We start from the raw sequence: 25,043 nt of genomic DNA, 5'->3' as shown, positions 1-25,043 counted from the left end.
TCCAATAAACATGTAACATATATTGCATCAGAATCACTTCCTTTTTCAAAATTTATAATTTGCTGAGGTATGGCGTCAAACACAACAGCATACTCATAATTTGGAAAACCAAATTTATCCAAGTACTCATTATAAGATTATACAGCTTGCTATAATTCGTTTTCAAGGGCTGACGTCACACAGCTCTGCTCATGCGTATCGCATCAATAAAGTTCTGCCATTCAAAACCTCATTTTACTTCCTGTTTTCATTTTTTCTCAGAAATTTCATCTCGAAAGTAGGAAAAAACTTCAGTGCTGCCACGTCAGGATTACAGCTCTAGATAAACACCTGGCGAAATCCCAAAAGACACACACCAAATAACTAGAACAGAAGATTATCAACCAAGCGGGAGGTTTGTTCCGTAATGGAGAACAAATATAACTTGAAGAGTCCAGGTATGTCATCGCATCTTTTCCACATCGTCGATATAAAATGTAATGTCATGAGTTATATGCTCTGAAAAGGCTTTATCATACATTCAGCCCCTGTCATGAGCTAGCTAGATTATTAGCCTCAGTTTCAGCAGCTCATTCAAGTGTCAATAGCCCATGTCAGACTGTGTTGGAATGCATCTAACTGTTTTCACCTGTTAGTAATCTATGATCGAGCAAGCACTAACAAAAAAGTACCATGCCATGTAAGTACCATGGTACATGAATATGGCTATCGTCCAATACCATTGTATATTTATAGTACCATAACTGTGCCTTGGTACTTCTACCACCGCAATATAAATTTTGTTTTGAGAGGGAACAAGCAAACATTGATACAATAAAATATTTGTTTAGTTTGCCTGTAATATATGATTATTTTGCCAATCGAATACTATTTGTAATAATCAAATCACACATTCTTAGCTTGTTGCAGTGTACTTACACATTTAAGTGCTGAGTAATATTACATAATAATAAAACTACATGTACTTGTGTTAGGGTTTGTATTAGAGTTAGTTGCATGTAATTATGCATAACTTATAGTTAATATTATAGTAACTACTTGTAACAAATACAATGTAAATTAAAGCGTTACCCATTTTTACAGTGGTGAAAAGGTATGAAAGTTATTTATAAGTGAACATAGACAAAAATATCCTTAAATTCACACATTGAAATGTATTAACATTATCACTGAGTGAAATGACATGATGTGCTACCTACATTTTCAGCACATTTTATACTTTTTTTTTATGCTATACGTTTTGTAATTTCAAATTTTGTGTAAATCTTTAGACTAGTGCCTGTTTCTAGTTTATATTTATTGTTTTATAGTGCTGTCCTGCAACAATTTCACTATAGCCATTTGCTACATGATTTGTTTTGCTAATTATTAGAGCTTGGATCTCGTAGGACGTGGTGTGGTCGCAAAGTGGTACTATCCCAAGTCAAAAGAGTTCACCATCAAGTCTCTTTGATATCCTAGTTTGACTCTTCTCCAGTGTAGTTCTGTGGGATTTCCCCCCCCATTTTTTTTGTCATCTAAGTCAAAGCACACATGATTTGAGAATCATTTATGTATGTAGTGCAGTTGGGATGGGTTATGCAGTAAACCGAGTGTATGGTTCAATATGAAACTTACTGTAGTAAAATGATGCTTGCCTTTGCAAACACAGCTTATAACTCATAAATTGTTCATAATGAGTACAATAAAATTATTCAGTTTTGAGTGAGACTAATAAGTAAACCAATCTAGTACACATCATTATCATTAGCCCCATGCCTTATTCTTTGGGCCATTCAGATGCCAGTCATTATATCGAATATTTGTTGCAGATATTGACATAAGAGCACAGCTCAATGACAAATAAGTGTGTCTGTCTTTTGTCTGTTTTTTTTCTTTCTGTTTATTAGCTGTGAAGAGGTTGATGAAAGAGGCAGCAGAACTTCGGGATCCGACTGAACATTATCATGCTCAGCCACTGGAGGTCAGACATAACTAATGTTATTATTATTATCTTTGTGTCTAATTATAATTTATTTTACTAAAGTATGATCATTACTTTCAAGTTATGTGAAAGTTATGATATACTTATCTAGTAGCAGAACTAGCCATTGTATACATCTGAATATGAATGAGGCTTTTTTTTTGCCTGTCAAAGAAAATCCTTAAAGGGGTCTTATTATTCTCATTTACAGTTTCGTAGTTTTGTTTTGGGGTCTACTAGAATATGATTACATCATTTAATGTTAAAAAAAAAACAAATTTTTCTTATAATATACATTTACATTGTCGAGTCACCTGTTTCACCCTCTGAACGCTCTGTCCTAGTTTCATTTCTTTAAAACACACCTTCCAAAAAACACTGTCTGCTCTGATTGGTCAGCTGGCCTCAGTCTGTTGTGATTGGTCTATCGCTTAGAGCTTGTGTTGGAAATGTAACACCCCTTACAGCAAGTATCATCTCCGGAAACTTCCTGAAGTGCTGTAAACACTACTGTAACTATGCTGACTATGCCGTCAGTTTTGCCATGAGCCCAATGTAAATAAGAAAACTCAAGACATGATTTAGGGAGTTCAGAAATGCACTGTAAAACCCGATAAGTTCAGAATACTCCGATTACCTAAACATTTAAGAAAAACAACTGAAATCTTTTAAGTAAAGAAAAATGTTTAAATCCACTGTACTTAAAACTATTGTTTACCATACATAATATTTCTTATTTTTCAATTATTTTGATGCAGTGGTTGTAAAACCCAATAAGTTCAGAATACTCAAAACATTTAAGTAAACAACTCAAAGATTATTTTATACTACAGAAATTTGGTCATTACAATTTAAAATAAATATTGAATAAACTAAGACCTAATCTTTATGGTTAAGTGTTAGTTAGCGACAGCACACACTAATGTAGCCATCAAAGAGACTATCACTATTTACTTGAATGAACTGTTAATCAACATTCAGTATTTATAGCCTTGAAGTTTCACAGCCCATTCTCGACCTTCACCACAATGGTAACCCTACAAAACTTCAACATCATTTAAATACCAAAATAACAGAACATTAAACAATAACACATCTTCCCCTGTATTAATCTTTTGCAAAAACACACAAAATAACACTCAATTTCAGCATTTATTCTCCCTTAGAGAGTGTGACGCAAAGCATGCTGGGAACTTGAAATCTGCTGCAACTCGGTTTAATGTTGAATGTATTCTTCTGATAAAGTCGGTAATGTCGGCAACGATGTGACATGGATAACGTCACTTTTATGTCGCTCAGTAAACTTAAAAATAATTATTTAAGTATAAGAGTTTACTCAAAAATGTTGAGCTACACAAAAATAAAACTAAACTCCTCGTTCAGAAAATGTAATTGTTTTAAGTTGCATCAATGATTTAACAGACTTTAATTGCCGTGTACTCAATCTTTAAAAGTTAGTGGTACTGTTTGGGTTTACAGTGTACATGTTAACAGTATGCGCCAATGCAACCATCAAAGAGACTATCACTGTTTATTTGCATGAACTGTTAATCATCATGCAGTATATTTAGCCTTAAAGTTTCACAGCCTATTCTCGACCAAACCATAGGCACTATTTACCACGATGGGAACCCTACAAAACTTCAAGTTTCATAGAAACACCTTTAAATACCAAAATAACAGAACAATAAGCAATAATACATCTTCCCCTGTATTAATCTTATGCAAAAACACAAAATTTATGTTGAATGGATTCTTCTGATAACGTTAGGAAGAGCAACGACGTGACGTGGGTGACGTCACTTTATGTCGCTCAACTTAAAAATAATAATTTAAGTATAAGGGTTTACTCAAAAATGTTGAACTACACAAAAATAAAACTAAACACCTTGTTCAGAAAATGAAATATTTTTAAGTTGCATCAATGATTTAACAGACTTTAATTGCAGTGTACTCAATCTTTATAAGTTAGTGGTACTGTTTGGGTTTACAGTGCAGTTATTACTAGAGCTGCACGATTCTTGATAAATTGAGAATCACGATTTTTTTTGTTTCAAATAGAGATCATGATTCTCCCACGATTCTGATTCAGACAACTAAACAAAATAACATGTAAATTATTAGAGGTTTTGACAAAATATAAATTGCTGCAGCCTATTTAAAATTGTTTAATTTGAATTATTTCTTTTTTTTTAAATAGTTTTTTAAAAATAAATAAATAATTCAATGACTCACTTATAAAAACTCCTTGTTTTATTACTGGATGAATCAGCGTTTTGAGCGAAACTCTTGAATGAATATGGAGCCCTGCACATGACATGCAAGAAAAATATTATAAAAAAAATTAAATCATGAGCACGATTTACTAATTCATTCCCTCGATTCACTAAATCGTGCGCATGACGTGCTAATTTATTCCCTCGATTTATTAAATCAATTACTAAAAACATTTGCATGATTTATAAATCGAGGGAACGAAATAGTAAATTGTGCGCACATTTTAGTAAATAGAGGGAACGAAATAGTAAATCATGTTCACGTTTTAGTCAATCAGCGGAATGAACTAATAAATCGTGCACTTGATTTAGCCGACTATTTTTTTTTCCTGCATGTCATGTCAGGGGCTCCGTAAATGATTCAATTACAAATCATTTTAAAATAAAGTTACTTGATGCCACCTAGTGGTGAACAATATAATTGATACAATCATAATTTGAAGTGCCAGTTTACTTTCAAAAGGTGATTTGCTCTATTTTGACAAAAGTAATGATACTGTGTGGTTGAAAAGACGTTCAAAAAAAGGTTGAAGGGTCAGCGGCAGCACCAACACAAATCTAAATGTTCTGGTGTGATTTTGCCAAAAGGTTTGTATTTATGACTGCATTAAAGAGCAATCATGAATAAGATTGCATGGGTGTTTGAATCAAGATCACAATCTTTTAATGATTAATCGTGCAACTGTAGTGCTTACTGATATATAAACTCCCTTTGGAGTGACTTTGTGCATTGCAACTTTACAAACTTTTTTCATGCTCAAACAGCAAAGTTACACACTAAAGAAAGTTGAACATGGAGAAAAGCGTAACAGGACCCCTTTAAGAAATTTTGTAGGGTTTATTATCTGGTAGCTTTTGTTTAATCTGATGAGGCTTTACATGAACCCTAGATTAAGTTGTAGTACACCATGTAGACGTTACTGTTAAAGAAGTGTGAGTTCGGTCTCTAGCATCAGAGATGTCGAGTTTTCATGTTGAATTATAATGTTTTTGCTATACTCGGTGAACATCAGTGGGTGAGTGAATTGAGTGTCTGACTCTCATGTGTTCATCAGGATAACCTGTTTGAGTGGCACTTCTCCGTTAGAGGACCTCCAGACTCTGATTTCGATGGTGGAGTTTATCACGGTCGGATTGTGCTGCCACCTGAATACCCCATGAAGCCCCCCAGCATCATTCTGCTCACTGTAAGACATTTTTTTTTACTTCTTAAACCAACTCTAAGGTCCTAATGCTGCTACTCAAAACCTACACTCAGAACCTTCCGTCAAGGTCCTTCACAGATTTTACCTAGGATTGAAAATCGAAAAGCGATTCATATTCCGTTAAAAAAAATAGTATAACGCATTGATTTGCACGACACTCGTTTCCAAGAATGGTTCTTGAATTATCATGTTTTCTGCTATGCTATTGCATCTACAGTGCCTTGAAAGAAAAGTTTTGACACTAATACAGACTACACTCCTTCTTATTGTGTTGTTCTTTCACATACATTGTTACCAGTGTGGAGTCATTCGTGAATAGGGAAGTAAATTTCCAGAAACTTTCCAGGATTTTTGGAAACTTTTGAGACATTTTGGAAAGTTTCTGGAAGTTTACTGGAATTTTTCCACCCATTTGCATCCCTTTTCATGAACAAAATTCTCTTATGAGTCGGTTCTTTTAGGTCCCTGACACACCAAGCCGACGGTCGGTCATCAGTGAGCATCTGTCAGGCTAGTTTTTGCGATGTGTTCCACACATCGGCTGTAGTCTGGTTCACCTCTCATTGGCAGGAGTTTGTCCAATTCAACATGTTGAATCTGCTTAGGTGAGAGAGATCACTCTTGATTGACTTCAGTTTAGGGAACAAGTCGGTGCATGAGAATAAAAGTGAAGGCAAGGAAGTCAAGACAGCACAGACAGAAGGCTGTTCTAATTTTATGTCATCTTACCTGAACATTCGAATACACAAATGTTTTCATAACAACATGAGCCAACTGGAATGAAGAAAATGATCAGCATGATTGAAATTCAAAATGGCAAGCAATTGCTGTTTTGTTTACAGTTTGTATATCTGCAGTCCTAGTTTCATTTTCTCTTTTTGAAAAATGATTACAGACTATTGATACCTGCTGAAATAGACCGATATTTATGTATACAGGCTTAGAGCACACATGGTAGTTAGTTGACAGTCGCCTCTGTAGTCATTTTGGTGTGATCAAGTGCAGCTTTTTGGCCCAGATACAGCCAATGCGAGGCGACAACAGTCGTCTTCCTTCGCCGCTAGTTCTTTTACGTTGGCTTGTTGTATTCAACTTGACCTTCCATTTCCAGGGCGAGGAATGACCCGCAAGTAATATCCAGTGTTTGACACATTTATCTTTTCCAAACAAACCAAAAATCATGAAGACCCATCTTGCACTACCATATGTAAGACCTCACATTATCTGATTGATGCAACGAAGTCATAACTTAAATTACTTATTGGTTGTACACATGACAAAATGTTGTTTAAAATACAAAAATGTGCATCTATTAAACAAAAATAAAACCGTTCTGTTTATGTATTTTTATATAGTTAGGAAAAATTATTGGGGGTTCCTCAAGTTAATGGAATCTTATACAAGATCTCTCTTTTTTCATTTTAGCTTTCTAGCTTGCTCTCTATCTTCCTTTTTAAACTACATTTTGCTGTATTTGAAATTTAAATGAGTTACAGGTGGTCATTTGTTGATATTTGGTTTATGTTGCACTTTACATAAAAGTAATAAGCATTTGTACAGTCTTTAGAAAGGACCTTTAAAAAAAACAAACTTTTTTTCTTGATGGCATTTGTCCATACACAAAATATTATCAATTAAAAATGTGATTTTTTTTTTTTTTAATGTTTTTTTTTTTTTTTTTAACAATTTCAAGATGTGAAAAATTATTCTGTTATTCTTATTCTATCCTCATCATGGACTCTGGGTCTAAAAATGTATTTCATCATTCATACATATAAAATATGTTTCTTTCTTTAAAAACCTTTGTTAAAAATACAGTGAAAAATAGATATTGTGAATTATCACAATAATATGTGTAATTTAAATATATTTGACAAAGTTATTCCTGTGATGCAAAGCTGAATTTTCAGCATCGTTACTCCAGTCTTCAGTTCAAATCCTTCAGAAATATTCTATTTATTTGCTGCTCATAAACATTTATGATTATTTTCTTTAAAACAGTTGTCTTTTTTTTTCAGGATTCCTTGATAAATAGAAAGTTCAAAAGAACAGCATTTATCTGAAATACAAAGCTTCTGTAGCTAAACTACCGTTCAAAAGTTTGGGGTCAACTTTTATTCAAAGTGCATTAAATCAATCAAAAGTGGCAGTAAAGACATTTATAATGTTACAAAAGATTAGATTAGATAAACACTGTTCTTTTGAACTTTCTATTCATCAAATAATCCTGAAAAAAAAATATTGTACACAAATATTTTGTACAATTGTACACATTAAATGTTTCTTGAGCAGCAGATCAGCATATTAGAATGATTTCTGAAGGATCATGTGACACTGAAGACTGGAGTAATGATGCTGAAAATTCAGCTTTGCATCACAGGAATAAATTACTTTGTGAAATATATTCAAATAGAAAACAGTTATTTTATGTATAATATTTCACAATATTACTATTTTTTACTGTTTTTTAATTAAATAAATGTAAAAGTAATTAAAAATCTTAGCTTTGGACACAATGCAAAATAATATAAATCTTATTTTTAACAATTATTCAGCAGCTTGTCAAACCCTCATGACTAATAGTGTGATATGTTATGCTATGCCAGTACACTGAGGTTATTTCATCATAGAACACTGACAAAGGTCATTTGCATACAGAATTTTTAGGGCCTGTGACTGTCCCAGTAGCCACACTTGCAGACTTAGCCATTTGAGAGTACACTACAGGAATATAAGCATATGAGACGACTGTAGCAAGTAGCACACTAAAACCACACTATCTCTGAGCTAAGCCAAAGTCTGTTCACTCGATGGCCGTATTTGCAACACCTCCAAGACCTATCTACTTGAATGGGGGAATCCTGAAATTTGCTCTTTTATTTAGAAAGTGGGACTTACTCCGCCATATTGCACGTCGCAGTTTCCCCTATTCATAAATAATAGGAGTGCATAGTCTGTAGTCTTTGGCTAAGCATATCCCATCATTCATCATGTTCAGGAACTCATGTGACCCACAAGATTTTGAGGAATTTTTTCCAGTATAATATTAATTACATTTTACATATAATTAGTAAAACTTAAAGCTGCTGTCTGCGAATTTTGGCCCTCTAGCGGTTAATAAACAGAACTGCACGCGTCTTGCGGAAAAACATTCTAGCCGGAGCTACTTTTCTCCGTGTATGTCTATGGTGAGTCACGCAGTAACTGTGATACTCTGCGGCGGGTCCTACCAGTCCGGTCTGAAATAGTCCGAATATAAACACTTATTATTATAAGTGTACCATAATGATTCAGGATAAGACAAAAACACAGTTTGGAAAATGGATTCATGTTGTATATTCTCATTATATAATTTTTGTAAATCTTTAACACAAAAAAAGTTGCGGACTGCAGCTTTAAAGCATTGCATGTCTTTTGTAAAATGTTTCCAACTGCTTTTTTATCACTTAATTAGAAGCACCCCAATTAAATGGTGTAATCTGTTACATAGGAATTACTAAACAGACATTTAGATGTTTATTGTAAAGTGCAAAATGTGTAAATGAAAACTCAAAAAAAAAAAAAAAGACTAATTACTAATTTTATTGTGCAGGCCCTGTCTCTGCTCGTTTGAACAACAATAAATAAATTTCAAGAAAATACTTTAACTGACCTTCTGTGGGCAATGTTCTTGTTCTTTTTCACTTAATTTCTTGCTGTTTTTTCAGTGTCTCATGCCATGAGCATTACTTTTTTAAAAACATTAAAAAATAATTATAAAATTAAAAAAAAAATTGCAAAAATTGCAATTCAAATCAAACACCCCCAAAGAAAAACCTTAGTGTCTGATGGACTTGAACCTTTTTATACCATTATTATAGTCTTGATTTTTTTATTTTTTTTATTAACATAATTATTATAGTTATTTTTATTTTATTGTGCTTCAATAGGATATTAGTTTATTAGTCCCTTATATCATATTAGCGCCAAATTTTCCATCTGTCTGTCACACACGACACTTCATCAGAAATCACTCTCAAAATAATAGTAAATTACCATTAAATGCTAAACTTTAAGAACAACACATAATACTGCACTACTTGCTATCAATTGATTTTGCTGTAAATGTGCTATTTCGCTACTCTAGCAGTACATGCTTGCAGCTTTCGTCACTCAGGGCATTAATGATTCAGCAACTTTTACTTGATACACTCAGGTCTAGTGTTGGGTTGTACTGTATTGTTTCAGTTTGCACAGTAGTGTATATTTATTGATTCAGTTTAGTTTTTTTCTTTTGCACACTATTGTTTTTATAGTAGCTAAAGGGTTAGTTCATCCAAAAATGAAAATTATCCCATAAGAGTGACCTCACCTTAGGTGAGAGTAGACGCCTCTCGCAGTTCAAACAAATAGGGCTAGGCAACAAACTCAAGCTCCTCTTGTCTTATATCGAAATCCTCTGTCATTTCTCTTTAAAAATTATATTTTTAGACTTCTAATTCATGACATCCAGTAATTATAGTTTATAAAGTTATAAATATGGATGTTTTCAGAAGGCCTTTGGTAACCCCCTGGAGTCGTATGGATTACTTTTATGATGGATGGATGTGCTTTTTTGGGCTTCAAAATCTAGGGTACCATTCACTCCCATTATAAATCAGGATATTTAAATATAATAAAATAATTTTTTATACAATTGTGTTAATACAATTGAAAGAAGAAAGTAATATACAACAAGGATGGCTTGAGGGTGAGTAAATTATGGGATAATTTTCATTTATGGGTGTGAACTAGGGGTGTAACGATACGCTCAGGTCACGATATGGTACGTATCTCGATACGGAGTTCACGATACGATACGTATCACGATATTTTGAACAAAATGAAACTGAAATTCAAATAAGATTTATTACAAAAACGAACAAATTTCAATAATTTTCCTTGTTGTACATACAAGATCACATTTCAATAAAATAAATATAAAATTTTAATAAAAACCTTCTGTATTCAAATTAACAGTTGAATAGGGCTGTCTGTCACTGAAAAAAAAAGTCCAATTTAACATGAACTTAGAATTATGAATAGGGGCCGTTCACATATCGCGTCTAAAAACGCGTGGAAGGCGCGGCCGCACCGCTTCTCCTTCTTTCCAAAGCGCTTGCGCTCCCGTGGCGTCGGTCGTTGCTATGCAGGCCTGGACTGGTAATCTGGCATACCGGGCAAATGCCCGGTGGGCCGACGCACTTGAGGGCGGGGCCGCTATATGATATGATTTTTTTTAATAAACATAAAAATTGGCCAACGACCGGCCCATAAAGCAGGGACAGCGGCCCATTGGTTCATTTTCCATACTGACACTGGGCTGGCCCAATCACATCTCTTAACAGACTCCAGCCCGTCCCCTCTGTTTCGCCAGAACATCTTTGGATTAGGAGGATGGAGAAACAAAAGCGTAAGTGCAAGGGGGGTGCGGAGAAGTTGCGGGCAAAAAAAATCAAAAAATTTAGAGGTTGATGCCTCAACGTGCAAAAATTACTGGCATGTTTAGTGCGGTTACTGTAGCTTCAGTTTCCAAACCTACAGTACCTGACGTGCAAAAACAGGTGAACATAGAAGAACATGGAGGAGACACCTGTAAGGTAGAGGAGCAGCAGGTGTCTGACAGTGAAGCCAATGAGGGACAGAGTAAGCAGGAGAGTATAATAGAAGCGGTAAGCAGGGTAGTTACATGATTAACAGCGAGGGACTCATGATGCGACGACGACGACGATGATGCTTAAATGAATGAATATTATAAGACAACATAATCGTCGTCGTTATTATAAAGTCAGACTGTCACCTACTGCACTGGTCACTCAGTCAGCTAAAGTCAAATAGCACAGCAAAAGTTATTTTGCACTGTTTTTTGTAGTTAGCAGTGCCCTTGTAGCTATCAGAGTTCACTTATGCAGTAACGGCCTTTCTCATAGAAAAACCTGAAATGATGCAATTTGATTTTTCAAAAAAAAAAAAAAAAATTCAGGTTATTATTATAATGTAATATTACTGACGATGTGTTTATTTCACAACGAGACTATAGGTGTCTATTTATAGCTGTTAGTCGTGATGATGGTCTACTAGATCTCACTTTTCAGCTATAAAAAGTTATGTTTTGTAGCTCTTGTACCCTATTACTCTGGTATGAACACTTGGTTGTTTATGGCAAGTGAATAACATGAATATCATTTTATTAGGACGTTTTTTGTGAGTATTTTGGTAGTGTAGTTTTCTTTTTCATTGTTTTTAATAGGGAGTATCTAAACAATGAGAGGTAAATGTTTGACACTCTAAACAGAGTGGCAGTGCTCTCTTAAAACAGAAGTCATAGATTGTAATTGTAAATTATAGTTTTCTGCTGTCTGTTTCATTGGAAATTTTTAAAAAAAAAAATTCTTTATAGAATTATCAGTATTCTACATCCACGTTCTAAGGGTTAACTAGCTTTTATATCATGGAGCACATTGTCTAGAAATCCTACTCTTACTAAGTGTACTTTTAATAACTCTACCATTAATTGTAATACTCTGGTGGGTGGTGTCCGACCGATTGTGGTGGGCCGGTCTGAGCAAAAATGCCAGGGCCATTTTTTTGTCCCAGTCCAGCCCTGTTGCTATGCAACCATGAACTGAGCTCTCCAAGAGGATCAGGATGTTTCTGCAAAGGATAAATGATTTCTAGCCCTTGCATTAGTTTTACTACGAGATATATTGATGGAGATAAGATATAAAAACCACCATGTACAGCTATGATCAGCTGTTCGGCTGAGCTTTTGATGTTTTGTTACGGAAAGGCCATAGCTGATCGGTTGATTCTTGTCACACGACCTGCGGTGCGCTTGCGGCATTCTGAGAAGTTGAGAATTGCATGCGCGTCGCGACCGCGTTGATCCCATTATGAGCGCGCCTGCCGCGCGGCTACATTTGACAATAATAACTGACTTGCACGCGGAAAAGACGCAATATGTGAACGACCCCACAGAACTTCTTAAAGCAAAGCATCGCAAGCGTCTTTTGCTTTTCTGTGAGCACAGCTGTTGCTGTGCACTGCGGTGAAAGAAAGCCACGACTTTTCTCACGCGACCATGCAAGAGACTGACATGAGAAACTTTTAAACCTGCTTGCAAGATTCAATGTGTGCCCGAAACACTTACTGAACTAGAGAGCTGATTGAGACACACCATCTACGATAAATCGTTACACCCCTAATACTTATAGTAATTTAAAAATGTGGTAGCATTGGATCTGGACAGGAAGGATAACTCTGGGAGTTGGAAGGGGTGTGTCGCGATTCTGCCTTCTCACATCGCGATACAGGTTCGTGGACATGCGTATCGCGATTTCGGTTTCATATCGCATATCGTTACAGCCCTAGTGTGAACACTTTAGTGGAACTGCTAGTTTTCATCTTTGTAATACAAACCCGATTCCAAAAAAGTTGGGACACTGTACAAATTGTGAATAAAAAAGGAATGCAATAATTTACAAATCTCATAAACTTATATTTTATTCACAATAGAATATAGATAACATATCAAATGTTGAAAGTGAGACATTTTGAAATGTCATGCCAAATATTGGCTCATTTTGGATTTCATGAGAGCTACACATTCCAAAAAAGTTGAGACAGGTAGCAATAAGAGGGCAGAAAAGTTAGATGTACATATAAGGAACAGGTGGGGGACCAATTTGCAACTTATTAGGTCAATTGGCAACATGATTGGGTATAAAAAGATCCTCTCAGAGTGGCAGTGTCTCTCAGAAGTCAAGATGGGCAGAGGATCACCAATTCCCCCAATTTCTCAGAGAAAAATTGCAAAGAGTTTGAAGTTATCATCATCTACAGCGCATAATATCATCCAAAGATTCAGAGAATCTGGAACAATCTCTGTGCGTAAGGGTCAAGGCCGGAAAACCATACTGGATGTGTTGATGCCATGAAATTTAAAATCAACTTATTTGTCCCTTAAAATGATACATTTTCTCAGTTTAAACATTTGATATGTCATCTATGTTGTATTCTGAATAAAATATTGAAATTTGAAACTTCCACATTATTGCATTCTGTTTTATTCACAATTTGTACAGTGTCCCAACTTTTTTGGAATCGGGTTTGTAGATTTTGTCTAAAATAGTTGATATTGAAAATAGTGTTTCACTTTCTTATATTAGGTATCTTATATTTTTAGGAAGAGGTTCAGAGTGGAGGTTTTTCTGTGTCCTCCTTGTCATCTACTGATTTCCTCTTACCCTAATCATTCTTCTGTTGTCCTTCTCTGTTACTCTTGTAATTAATAAAAAAACATTTCTCTCCTCCTCAGCCCAATGGAAGGTTTGAAGTTGGGAAGAAGATCTGTCTTAGCATTTCTGGTCACCATCCAGAGACATGGCAGCCGTCATGGAGTAGTGAGTATCTTCATGAATTGCATTTATACCACCTCTAAAAAAACTGAAATAATTTCTTGAAATAATTTTTTTAACATTGATTTATTATTGAGTTAACATAGCCTTCACCCAGACATGTTCTTGACATGAAATTAATCCACTTGCTGCCATGTGACACACATATACACATCTGTATACAGCAGGTTTACAGCGCATCTGGTCCAACGTTCATCCTTTAGTTGCCTTTTTTATCCAACATTAAGCTGTATGTTTTTCTCTGTGTCAGTTCGGACAGCCTTAATAGCAATCATTGGATTCATGCCGACTAAAGGGGAAGGAGCGATAGGATCTTTGGATTACACTCCAGAGGAGAGAAGAGCTCTTGCTAAAAAGTAAGACATTTGTCCTCTACCTCTTTATTTTCATCTGTTGCATTCATCTGAAAAACATGGTCAATACTCGTGTATAGATGGTGCACAGGGTCATACACACAAAGACAAAATACCATCATTGTAACACACGTCACTAAATCCAAAGTGCATATCATATGTGATGTGTCAGGCTGGGACTTCTGGGAATTTTTCACCATAAATTATATGGTAATTCATAGGTTTTACGTATAAAAAAACCCCCAAACATTTCAGAGCATTTTACTGTAAAATTACATATAATACTATGTTAAACCATTTACAGTTTTTCACCATATATGGTATAACTCACAGTTAACCAATTAATAAGTGTTACATCCCCTTTTTAAATGTCTAGAGGTATTAGAGGATATAACATAAAGATAAAAAGATTTTTACATAAAATAAGTAAATTAAATGAACTAAAGAAAGGAACAGTTGCCAAAAGCCATCATGGATTCTTGCATTATTATAATAAATCTTAAGTATAAGGTATGATATTTAAGACCGTAATGAAATACAACCAAATGATTATTTACAAAACGTATACAAGTTGCAAAAAACAAAATCAGAACACAGGAGAGAGGGATGATGAGTGGTGTTAAATCAAAGAAAACAACAAAACAAAAAAACGCTTCCGCCTTCTCATAAGTTCTAATCTTACTAATAAACAAAATAGTCGGTGGAGAAGGGCTTATAGTTCATCATAACATTGCACTATACATCATATACATAATTCACCCGCTATATTGCTAAATGTACCCTATTTTTCATATAGAAAAATTTCCAACAGAAAACAGAAAAATATACCGGGATAACCTGGCTTCTCTTGACCGCCCCGCACGTTGATGGGATTGGTTACAACATGTTTGTGACGTAGAGAACAGGGGTGATTTCAAACCCCGTTTTAGAGACTGTCTTTGATTCACTGCAGTTTTAAAGACAGAATTCTCAGTAATTGTGTTGACTATTCGATTCGAATGTAGGACAGAAACCTTTTTGCTTGCACGTCAATTTCTATTTAACACAGTTTGTGCTCGTTATTAACTTTATAAGCGCGTCAAGTTTATTTGTATAGCGTGTTTCACACACCAGTGATTTTTACTTTGGCTTTCTCTGGCAGCGCTAAACCAAACATAGCCTGAATGTCTTGCTCCTGCGGAGGATAAAACTCGCTCTTCACACCTTTTACAAAAGTGTCAGTTGTTTGTAAATCAGGAGATAACGAAGATATTATTAAAGAGAAATGGTCTCTTTCCTGCTCGTGTCCCACATCCATCTCACAGCGCAAAGCAGTCTATATCAAAGTAATGATGGGACTTTGGCTATATGACGCGTCTTTGTGTGGAAATAAAAAACGAATGCTTTTTGAAATAATATTTAACTTTCTTATTATTTAGTGAATAACACATTTACCAAAAAAAAAATATAATAAGGCTGAAATGATGTTGTTTCACTGTTTCATGCTGAAGAATATGCTGGTAAAGTAGGTTTGAAGCAGTTTGAAGCTGGTATGGTGGTTTGAGCTGGTTTATGCTGGTCCAGGACCAGTTTAGGACTAGCATGGACCAGCAGGACCAGTTTAGGACCAGCATTTGACCAGCATACAGCTTTAAAACCTACGTTACCACCTTTGAAGGATGTTTGAGCATTTTTTTTTTTTTTATCAAAATTTATTTAATTGATAGCCTATATATACACACAAACACACACACTCCAAATCATATTTAATGGCTATATAAAATAGTAAAATAGTTCTAATAGATTTTGCTGTGGTACCGAAACCGAGAACTAAAATTTTCATGCCGTGTGTCTCAATCAGCTCACTAGTTCAGTAGTCAGGGCACTGATCAGGGAATCAGCCACATTCACTTTCATGATATACTGATTCACGACCTAGGGAACTAGGGAGCTGATTGAGACGCAGGTATGGTATCGGTACCGACTACTGGAATTTTGGTACCGTGACAACACTACACTGCAGTTTTAAGGACAAAATTCTCAGTAATTGTGTTGACTGATGAATTTGCTTATAGTTTGTCTTAAAGCATATTAAAAACACCACATAGACATATAAAAAACATTAAAAACTTGATTTTCAGCCCAGGGGGTCTTAAACAATATAAAACTAAGTGAATAACACATACCAAAAAAAATATATAATAATGAAATGATTGTTTCACTGAAGATTGAAGCAATCAGATGGGCTAACAAACACTAAACAAGTCATGAGACAAAATGAAAGAAAAACATTCCTTCATTCAGGATTGTCTGCATTGGTTCAGAGTGAAAGTAGAGAGAAAATACAACTAAAATACAACACTCACAATGTAGCAAACCGGTTTTTCCTGCAGCTTTTTTTTTTTTTTTTTTTTTTTTTTTTTTTTAGTAAAAGTTTTAAACATGGAATATGCATATAAAGTAGCATGGTGTTGTTATCAATGTGAATGTGTGTGTCTGTGTGTATGAGCTGTGTGATGGACTAGCCATTCGTCCAGGGGGTTTCCTGGCCTGCTGCCTGAGACACTGGGATAGAATACATAAGACAAGCAGTTTGGAGAATGGATGGTATTGTTAACTGATACATCACTGATACATACTGGGACATGGATTTTTTTTTTGTTTTTTTTTTTGGTGTTTTCAGTTTAGATGCTCACTACAGTGAAACTACCACATACTGCCCCAGAGACTAAGAAGTCATTATCATATCCAGCTGAGGCCTCATTTCAGCAAGTGTGGACATGCTGTGTCCTTTCTAAACACACAAATACATCTAAAGACAGAAGGAGATGTGACAGATTGTTGTTCTCAGCGACATTTCTCCAATCAACACGTGCTGATTAAACGTCAACCCCCATCACACATACCAGCACATGAAAATTACACCCAAAATCTGTGTTTACCGCACTGGCTCTATAGTTATTCAATCTGCCTTCAAACCATCAGCTGGCCACCATCTTCATGTACTCATACACTTTTATCTCGCTGTTCAACTTTCAAATACTTGGTCAGCGTCTGTGCTACTGCTTTGATAAACCCTCCACCTTCCCCAGCTCCACCTGTATAGATCTGCTACGGGTAATTCATGTATACTATAGAACAGCAGAAAAATGTCTTTCTCACAGCTGTGTGTTGTGTATGTACTGGCAGTGGCAAATCCTGTAACTTGGCTCTGCAGCAGCAATAACCAACAGCAGCAGCAGTGTAGCAGATCTATTCCGCCAAGACCAAACATAATAACATTGTCATATCCATTACCATGCTCAACTATTCAGAGATTGTCATGACAGAAATGTATAGTGCTCATAAACGGCTGTTGAGATAGTAGGCTCGGACCTGGAAACAGTTTTCAGTATGTCACGAGTTAACAAGTAGATTAACCAATTAGCATCCCAAACTGCAATTATTTTTTTAGTATTCTACATTCTCTGTTTTTCTATCAGAATGGGGAAATCATTAGCATAATTGAGGCTGTTGATTTTATTTCTATTGATTTTCTATAAGGTTTTCCATTTGTATGCATGTGGTTTGTTTGACAGGTCTCAGGATTTCTGCTGTGAAACGTGCGGCAGCTGTATGCGCTCCGCTCTGCTAGCACTCTCTCCTGACAGTGACCTGCGACCTGTTGACCCTCAGGCACACAGACTAGCCCAGCAAATCAGCTTTAAGGTGAGACTTTTCATGACATTCCACCTCAACATCCAAAATATTAGATTTTCATAATGATAATTATGGCAAGAAACCCAAGGTGAATAGGGTAAAACGTTTAGACATCACCATACTTCCTCAGTTGATTGATTACATTAAGAATTTATTTGTATTGAAAGTTTTCTGAAATGTTATGTTTAAATATGCAAATGAGGAATTATCTAATTAAATTTGTGTTTCTTTGCATCAATTTCCATAACAGAAATCTAAACGGGTTCAAAATTGTTGTTTCATTTGATTGACGTATTAGAGTAACGGGTGAAGATCCTCCTTTGTGCCAGAATCCATTATCGTTGAAGCATATTTTGATGGATTGTGTTGGTTTGAAATCTGTTAGAACTCTTTATTTTTTTGTTGACATTTATGAAAAGATTTTTAATGAAGTAAGGCCTGATTTATTTCTAGAATTTTTATCTAAGATTAAATTTAAAAATCAAATTTTTTTTTTTTCCTTTATAAAAAAAAAATATCTCGTTCTCACCATGGATATAACTGAGGTAGCTCGCATGGCGTTAAAACATAAACAAACAAAAATCACCCAAAAATGAAAATTCAGTCATTAATTACTCACCCTTATGTCGTTCCACACCTGTAAGACCGTCGTTCGTCTTTCGAAATCAAATTAGGATATTTTTTATAAAATCCGATGGCTCAGTGAGGCCTGCATTGCCAGCAAGACGATTAACACTTTCAATGCCCAGGAAGCTACTAAATACATATTTAAAACAGTTAATGTGACTACAGTGGTTCAACCTTAATGTTATGAAGCGACAAGAATACTTTTTGTGCGCCAAAAAAACAAAATAACGACTTTATTCAACAATATCTAGTGATGGGCAGTTTGATACACGCTCCAAACCACTGATTCAAAACAAAAGATTCGTAAAGCTTCGAAGCTTCATGAAGCAGTGTTTTAAAATCGCCCATCACTAGATATTGTTGAATAAAGTCGTTATTTTGTTTTTTTGGTGCACAAAAAGTATTCTCGTCGCTGTAGTCACATGAACTGTTTTAAATATGTCTTTAGTAGCTTTCTGGGCATTTGAAAGTGTTAATTGTCTTGCTGGGAATGCAGGCCTCACTGAGACATCGGATTTTATGAAAAATATCTTAATTTGAGTTCCAAAGATGAACGATGGTCTTATGGGTGTAGAACGACATGAGGGTGAGTAATTGACCCTTTGCAGGGAGTTTGATTGACAAGCGATCTAACCAATCAGAACGCCGCATCCGCCGTTTGGTCCGGCAAAGCAGCAAGTAGTTAGAAGATTAACCTCGGTGGAGTTAAACTTGAAAAATTGTGTATATTGACGTCTTTCCGCGTTTGAAACAACATTCATTCTCATGTTCATTTATGTTTATTTGATGCTATAATTGGACTAGTAGGTAGAGACGATCGGTTAACGAGCCTCTTGAGCTGAGGCGCTACAGCAATCTGTCATGACCATGGTCACGACACATTAAAGAGCCACAAAACGGTTTTTATTGTTTGAATTTCTTTAATAACTACACAGTTTGAAAACTGGGACTTTGTTTAATATCATAAGTAACCTGCTCTGTCTTGTCTGTCGACGTGTTGTCAGTATCCTCTTTGCTCTGCGATGTATTTTTCACTGTGTGTGGCGTGACAGCGTCATGGCTTGTCGGACAAAGCAACAGTAACTAACGGGGGCGTGTCTTTGCGAAGGGTCAATTAATGACAGAATTTTCATTTTTGGGTGAACTAACCCTTTAAAGGTTTTTACAGAGGGAAATTTCTCTTTTCATCACTCCATGATAAAAACTCACCATATTTGTAGGAATAAAATGTATAAAATCAGGCAAATGATATATGAACAAATCTCTCTGTAAAACCCTTCAGAATACAGTGTAGTGAAGTGAAGTGAAGATTTCTGATTCTGTGCAAGAGGAAAAAAAACAACGTATTTTAAGAAACTGCCTTTTTAAATATGTATCTTGTAATTAGGGGTTTAAAAATACTCAGTATTCAGCAATATTATTGATTTGACTGCACTGACACAATTAATTGATGAATTTTGCAACATCGACATTATTGAACTGAACTGAATCAACATTGTACTGAATAATGACTATTGTCTTTACAGCACAAGTTGAATTTCTTTTATCTGATGAAATTTGCATCTATTATTTTCCCGTTTATCACGGTAAAGCTGATTTAAAGCAATCTGTATTGCATAAAGCGCTACAGAAATAAAGCTGACTTGACTAAATGAAATCTACAGATGGTAATAAAATAAACACTTAAATCTCAAAATTGACTAGTGCATGACGAAATATTTTGTCTGTAGTGTTTTGCCTTAAGTCAGTATAGGTTCATTAAGCTTTTTGCATTATGACAATTTTCATAAGAATTAAGCACATTTACACCCCAATTCTCATTTCTTTATTTTGAAAAATCTGTCATCAGGCCGATTCCAGCTCATCAACTGCAGACAGTGGCAGTTCTGCAGCAGCAGCAGCAGCGGCGGATTCCAGTAACAGTGAGAGCTCGATTACAGAAGAGAGAGAAACAGAAGAAACTTCTGTGTCTTCAGCTGAGCAGGTGGGACAACAAACACTCGTACCCTCTCACACTCTTACACATCATCATTTCTTGTTCATTCTGCTGCTGGGGATAATTGGAAAGTACTTGATGATGATGAGACTGGTAGATTTTTGCTGATGACTCAAGCTCTAGTTTGAAAACATAATGATTGTGTGGGGCACGTGTATCCTGCACCGCTGTTCAGTAGCATCTGCTCCCAGTGTGTCTGTAATGATCTTCAGTCTCTTTCTTCTGGTCTAGACTGAATCATCATTGGTGGATGCTCAGACATCAAGCGAGGGTCCATCCGTTTCAACAGCTCCAAGTCCACGTCAGCGGCGCTCACAGAACCAAAACCAGAACCAGTCCCCGAGATACCCCACATTCACGGCATCCCCCGCTGCCCAGCACCCACCGCAAGACACCAGTCACACGGGCTCAGCCGTCCTCATAGTTCTCCTCACACTTGCGCTTGCTGCGCTCATTTTCCGTAGAATCTATTTGGCCCACGAGTATAAGTTTGATTACGAGCTGTGAACTCTTTCTACACCACCGGAAACCTGCTACTGTCATTCTGTCCACGTCCAGATCTAGCGCACTCTCTGTCTTATCAGGCCAGATGTGTGTTTGTCCTTCCTGGACACCCTCCCAGACATTTGTGTCTTCATAAAATGGAACAAGATTTCTAGATGTATCTTCAGAACAAAACCTGAACAGGGCGAATCTCAGTAAGCTTGTCAAGAACATGTCAATGGAAACTTGTTTTCGCCACAGGGAAATAAAAGGTAACTACGACTTTTTATTAAATTTCTAAAAAAAAAATTCTCGCAGTTGCTAGTTTATATCTCGCAATCCTGCAATTCTGACTTTATAACTCGCAAAATTGCGAGATAAAATTGCAATTACCTTTTATTATTATTTTTTTTTTATTTGGTGGCAGAAACAAGCTTCCATAGATTTCACCCCTGAAAAAAACTTATTTATATTTTACATAAAGACAGTGAAGTCTGTTTTTGGACCATTAAGATTTTTTTTATTGATTGTAATGTGACAATTATACCCTAGCTATTTTAAATGTTAAGTATTTATGATTCATGGTGGTAATTATTGTACTGCCTTTTAATTTTGGAAAATTTTATTAAAAAAAATAAAAGGAAAATCTTTGTGTCTGGGCAGACCATCTAGACACATTACTGAAAAATATCACATGTAATTAGAACTGGGTACTGTTCTTGTTTTCTTTATGCAAAAAATAATTAATAAAATTACTTTTTGTTTTGGGGTGAAATATGACAAGAGGCTTTCTACAGTTCCTGCAATATATTGAGGGTTTAATCTCAACCTGTTTCCCAAATAATGCATTTCAGTACCAATGTACAAAATTTGGTATTAGACTGAAACAAACTAAAAACCTGAGAATTTGCAGACGTCTGATGTGCTTCTGAAATGTATGTGTCTCGGAATTGATCATTTACGCACTATAATAATGTAGGCATGGTTGTAATATTGTATTTTACTTTTAAACAGTTAAAAAAACATATCCACTTGGAAAGATGAACCTCTCTGGTTGCTAATTTTCAGAAAACATTCAAGCAGTCACAACAATAATGTTTTTAAGTTTTACAAATATTTCTTAAACTCAGCAGCATAATACATGAATTAATGGTGTAGACGAAAGCTATACTGCCCCTATGTTGAGAGACAACATCATGTTTTACTTCCTTAAGCAACAACCAGTAGTTTTCTTTAATAACGAATAAACCTGACTTATCCATAACTGTTTGCTCTTTTCACTCTGTCATGTAGGGTTTGAAGTACTTTGCTGCACTGAAGTGATAATATTAAACTAGGCATGCAACCTGCAGCATTTATTTTATTGACATGAAGGGTAAGAGTGTGTGGCTTGGTTGTTACTTCTCAGACTTTGACATGGTGGGCGATAAAACCACCGGCCATAAGAGAACCAAAAAAAAAAAAAGGCCAGTAACCAACCAAAAACACCCTAGAGTTGTGGCGGCACAAGAACTGAATCTAGTATTTTTATTATTTTCATGTTTCTCTATTTACTCCATATATCAATATGTGCAAAATAGTTTGGCTTATAAGATTGTGTTAAATCATTTATATATTATATCAACATACTGTATAAGGCTTTGACATTTAATGTCGGGCATTGTGATTGATGTCTACTACTGTTAAACACAGATGATCATTAAAACATTTAAATGAATCAGAGATTCAGATCCAGTTGCATTTTTCTCCATTTGTCCTCTCTATTCCTTGAGTAATCTTCACCAGGAAAACTGCATACAGTAGCAGAAGTTTAACACGCCCGCTCATTTTCTCCACATTTTAGAATAACAGTAATCAAAACCAGGATATAATACAAATTGTAGTATGGTAATTATGTTCTTGACTGAAAAACAAGTGAAAACTTTTCTTCTTTGTCTAGATTGCAGCTCACTCTGGACATTCACTAAGTGAACTTCATCATGTGCATCATGGGATGCTTTCTGAAACAAGTGTGCTTAACTGCTCCCACTTTATATTAAGTGGCCTTAACTACTATGTACTTACATCAAAAAATAAATGCAATGTACTTATTGGGTTCATATTGAATTGTAAAACACATTTTCTGCTATTGAGGTGGGATATGGGTAAGGTTAGGGACAGGTTTAAGGGTAGGGGTAAGGTGTAAGGGATGGGTCAACAGTGTAATTATAAATGTAATTACAGAAATTAATTACAGATGTAATTATGCAGGCATTTTTCAAATATAAGTACAATGTAAAAACATGTATGTACACAATAAGTGCATTGTAAGTACATAGTAGTTAAGGCCACTTAATATAAAGTGGGACCATAAAACTAATCGGTATTAATTTATATTGAAATTCCAATATTCCAAAAAACTAATTTAAAGCATTTGCATAAGCCTTTAAGTAAGCTTGGCTCATGATCATGAGAATTTACTGGCTACATGTAGAATAGTGTTACTCATCATTGCGCGGCTCGCCAGTTTTTTTTAGACAAATCTGATATTATTTTAATCTCCTGTCTGTTGTTCAGCAGTTTGGGTAGTTCTTTAATGCTTCACTAACTATCAGAATAAACTAACCAGGTTTAAATTCCAGTTGCGCAGATAGGGTTCGTTGTAACACTGCGTTACAATGTGCCCAGCTATTAGAACTATTAACTTACAGTTATGAAACAACTGGCATAGTCAACTTTTATGAATATATGTTGAGAAACTATGGAACATAAATGTGAATAAAGACTGAGAGGAAGAACATGAACATCCAGAAAATATTATTTCAAGAAATTTACAGCATTTGTACTGGCTTGTCTGTTTGTCTTTGTGTTCTGTGAGAGCTGTGAGTGGAAGGAGGGGAGTGTTTTTGTTCAGCTCTGTGTTTTTCTGAATGTCTGGATATGTTTCTTCATCTGTTTGGGTGTATTGTTTTGACCTATGCCGTATAGCTGTATTTTGCAGAGTGTTCATTGTCAAACTACAAAATTATTTACATTTTAATTTCTAAAAAAAATGCTATAAATTTATATGAAAAAAAATAATTATTGTCTTTTATTGACAAAATATTTTAGTTTGTTATGTATATATTTTTTAATTAAGAATTTTAGCTGCCATATGGTCATGTTACAGCGTGCCATCACATGTTACAATGTGCCCCACCTATGGGGCATGTTGTCACATTTCACTTCCCTTCTTTCGGGGTGAATAAAGAAAAAAGTATACACTGTATTAATGAAACAAAGCCACATATTTGTAGCAGACATGTGAAATTAATGTGGAACAAAAGAAATTCCCTGAACCCTAAGTAGATTTACACAAACTGAGAAAGTCAAAAAGTGTTAGGTTGTGCTCCGCTTTCCCCTATAGTATTTTTGAACCATACTATAGTAAAGTATTTGAATTAATTTGTTGTGGTAATTCTATAGTTGCTGTGGTAATATAACACAACTAACATAAATTACTTTACCCAATACTAAGTTTTCTACAACTATAGGGTATATTAGTTTTACTACAATACACTATAGTTTACTGTATTAAAAACTAAAGTATAGGCCCTACTACAGTATTTACAGTTTATCAGTTACTACAGTATGCTGTAGCATTCATTAGCAAAGTGTTGTAAATACTATATCCAGTATACTACAGTTTACTATACAAACCCGATTCCAAAAAAGTTGGGACACTGTACAAATTGTGAATAAAAAAGGAATGCAATAATTTACAAATCTCATAAACTTATATTTTATTCACAATAGAATATAGATAACATGTCAAATTTTGAAAGTGAGACATTTTGAAATGTCATGCCAAATATTGGTTCATTTTGGATTTCATGAGAGCTACACATTCCAAAAAAAGTTGGGACAGGTAGCAATAAGAGCCTGGAAAAGTTAAATGTACATATAAGGAACAGCTGGAGGACCAATTTGCAACTTATTAGGTCAATTGGCAACATGATTGGGTATAAAAAGAGCCTCTCATAGTGGCAGTGTCTCTCAGAAGTCAAGA

The 25,043-nt window shown here is 35.2% G+C and overlaps 1 protein-coding gene across 1 annotated transcript; it reads left to right on the top strand.

The window, feature by feature from the left end:
* The first annotated feature begins 226 nt into the window (after nt 1-226).
* ube2j1 (ubiquitin-conjugating enzyme E2, J1) lies at nt 227-22,738 on the top strand. Its single transcript, XM_048206222.1, has 8 exons — nt 227-437; nt 1,890-1,963; nt 5,295-5,426; nt 13,780-13,864; nt 14,130-14,235; nt 17,790-17,919; nt 20,387-20,521; nt 20,765-22,738. Exons 1-8 carry the CDS (start codon nt 407-409, stop codon nt 21,038-21,040), a joined length of 969 nt encoding a protein of 322 aa, XP_048062179.1. The 5' UTR covers nt 227-406; the 3' UTR covers nt 21,041-22,738.
* Nucleotides 22,739-25,043: the final 2,305 nt, after the last annotated feature.

The sequence above is a fragment of the Megalobrama amblycephala genome, linkage group LG11 (assembly GCF_018812025.1).
Source record: "Megalobrama amblycephala isolate DHTTF-2021 linkage group LG11, ASM1881202v1, whole genome shotgun sequence".
In the NCBI taxonomy this organism is placed as follows: domain Eukaryota; kingdom Metazoa; phylum Chordata; class Actinopteri; order Cypriniformes; family Xenocyprididae; genus Megalobrama; species Megalobrama amblycephala.
Note: the sequence above shows the minus strand (reverse complement) of the source record. Positions and strands in the feature narration are given on the sequence as shown.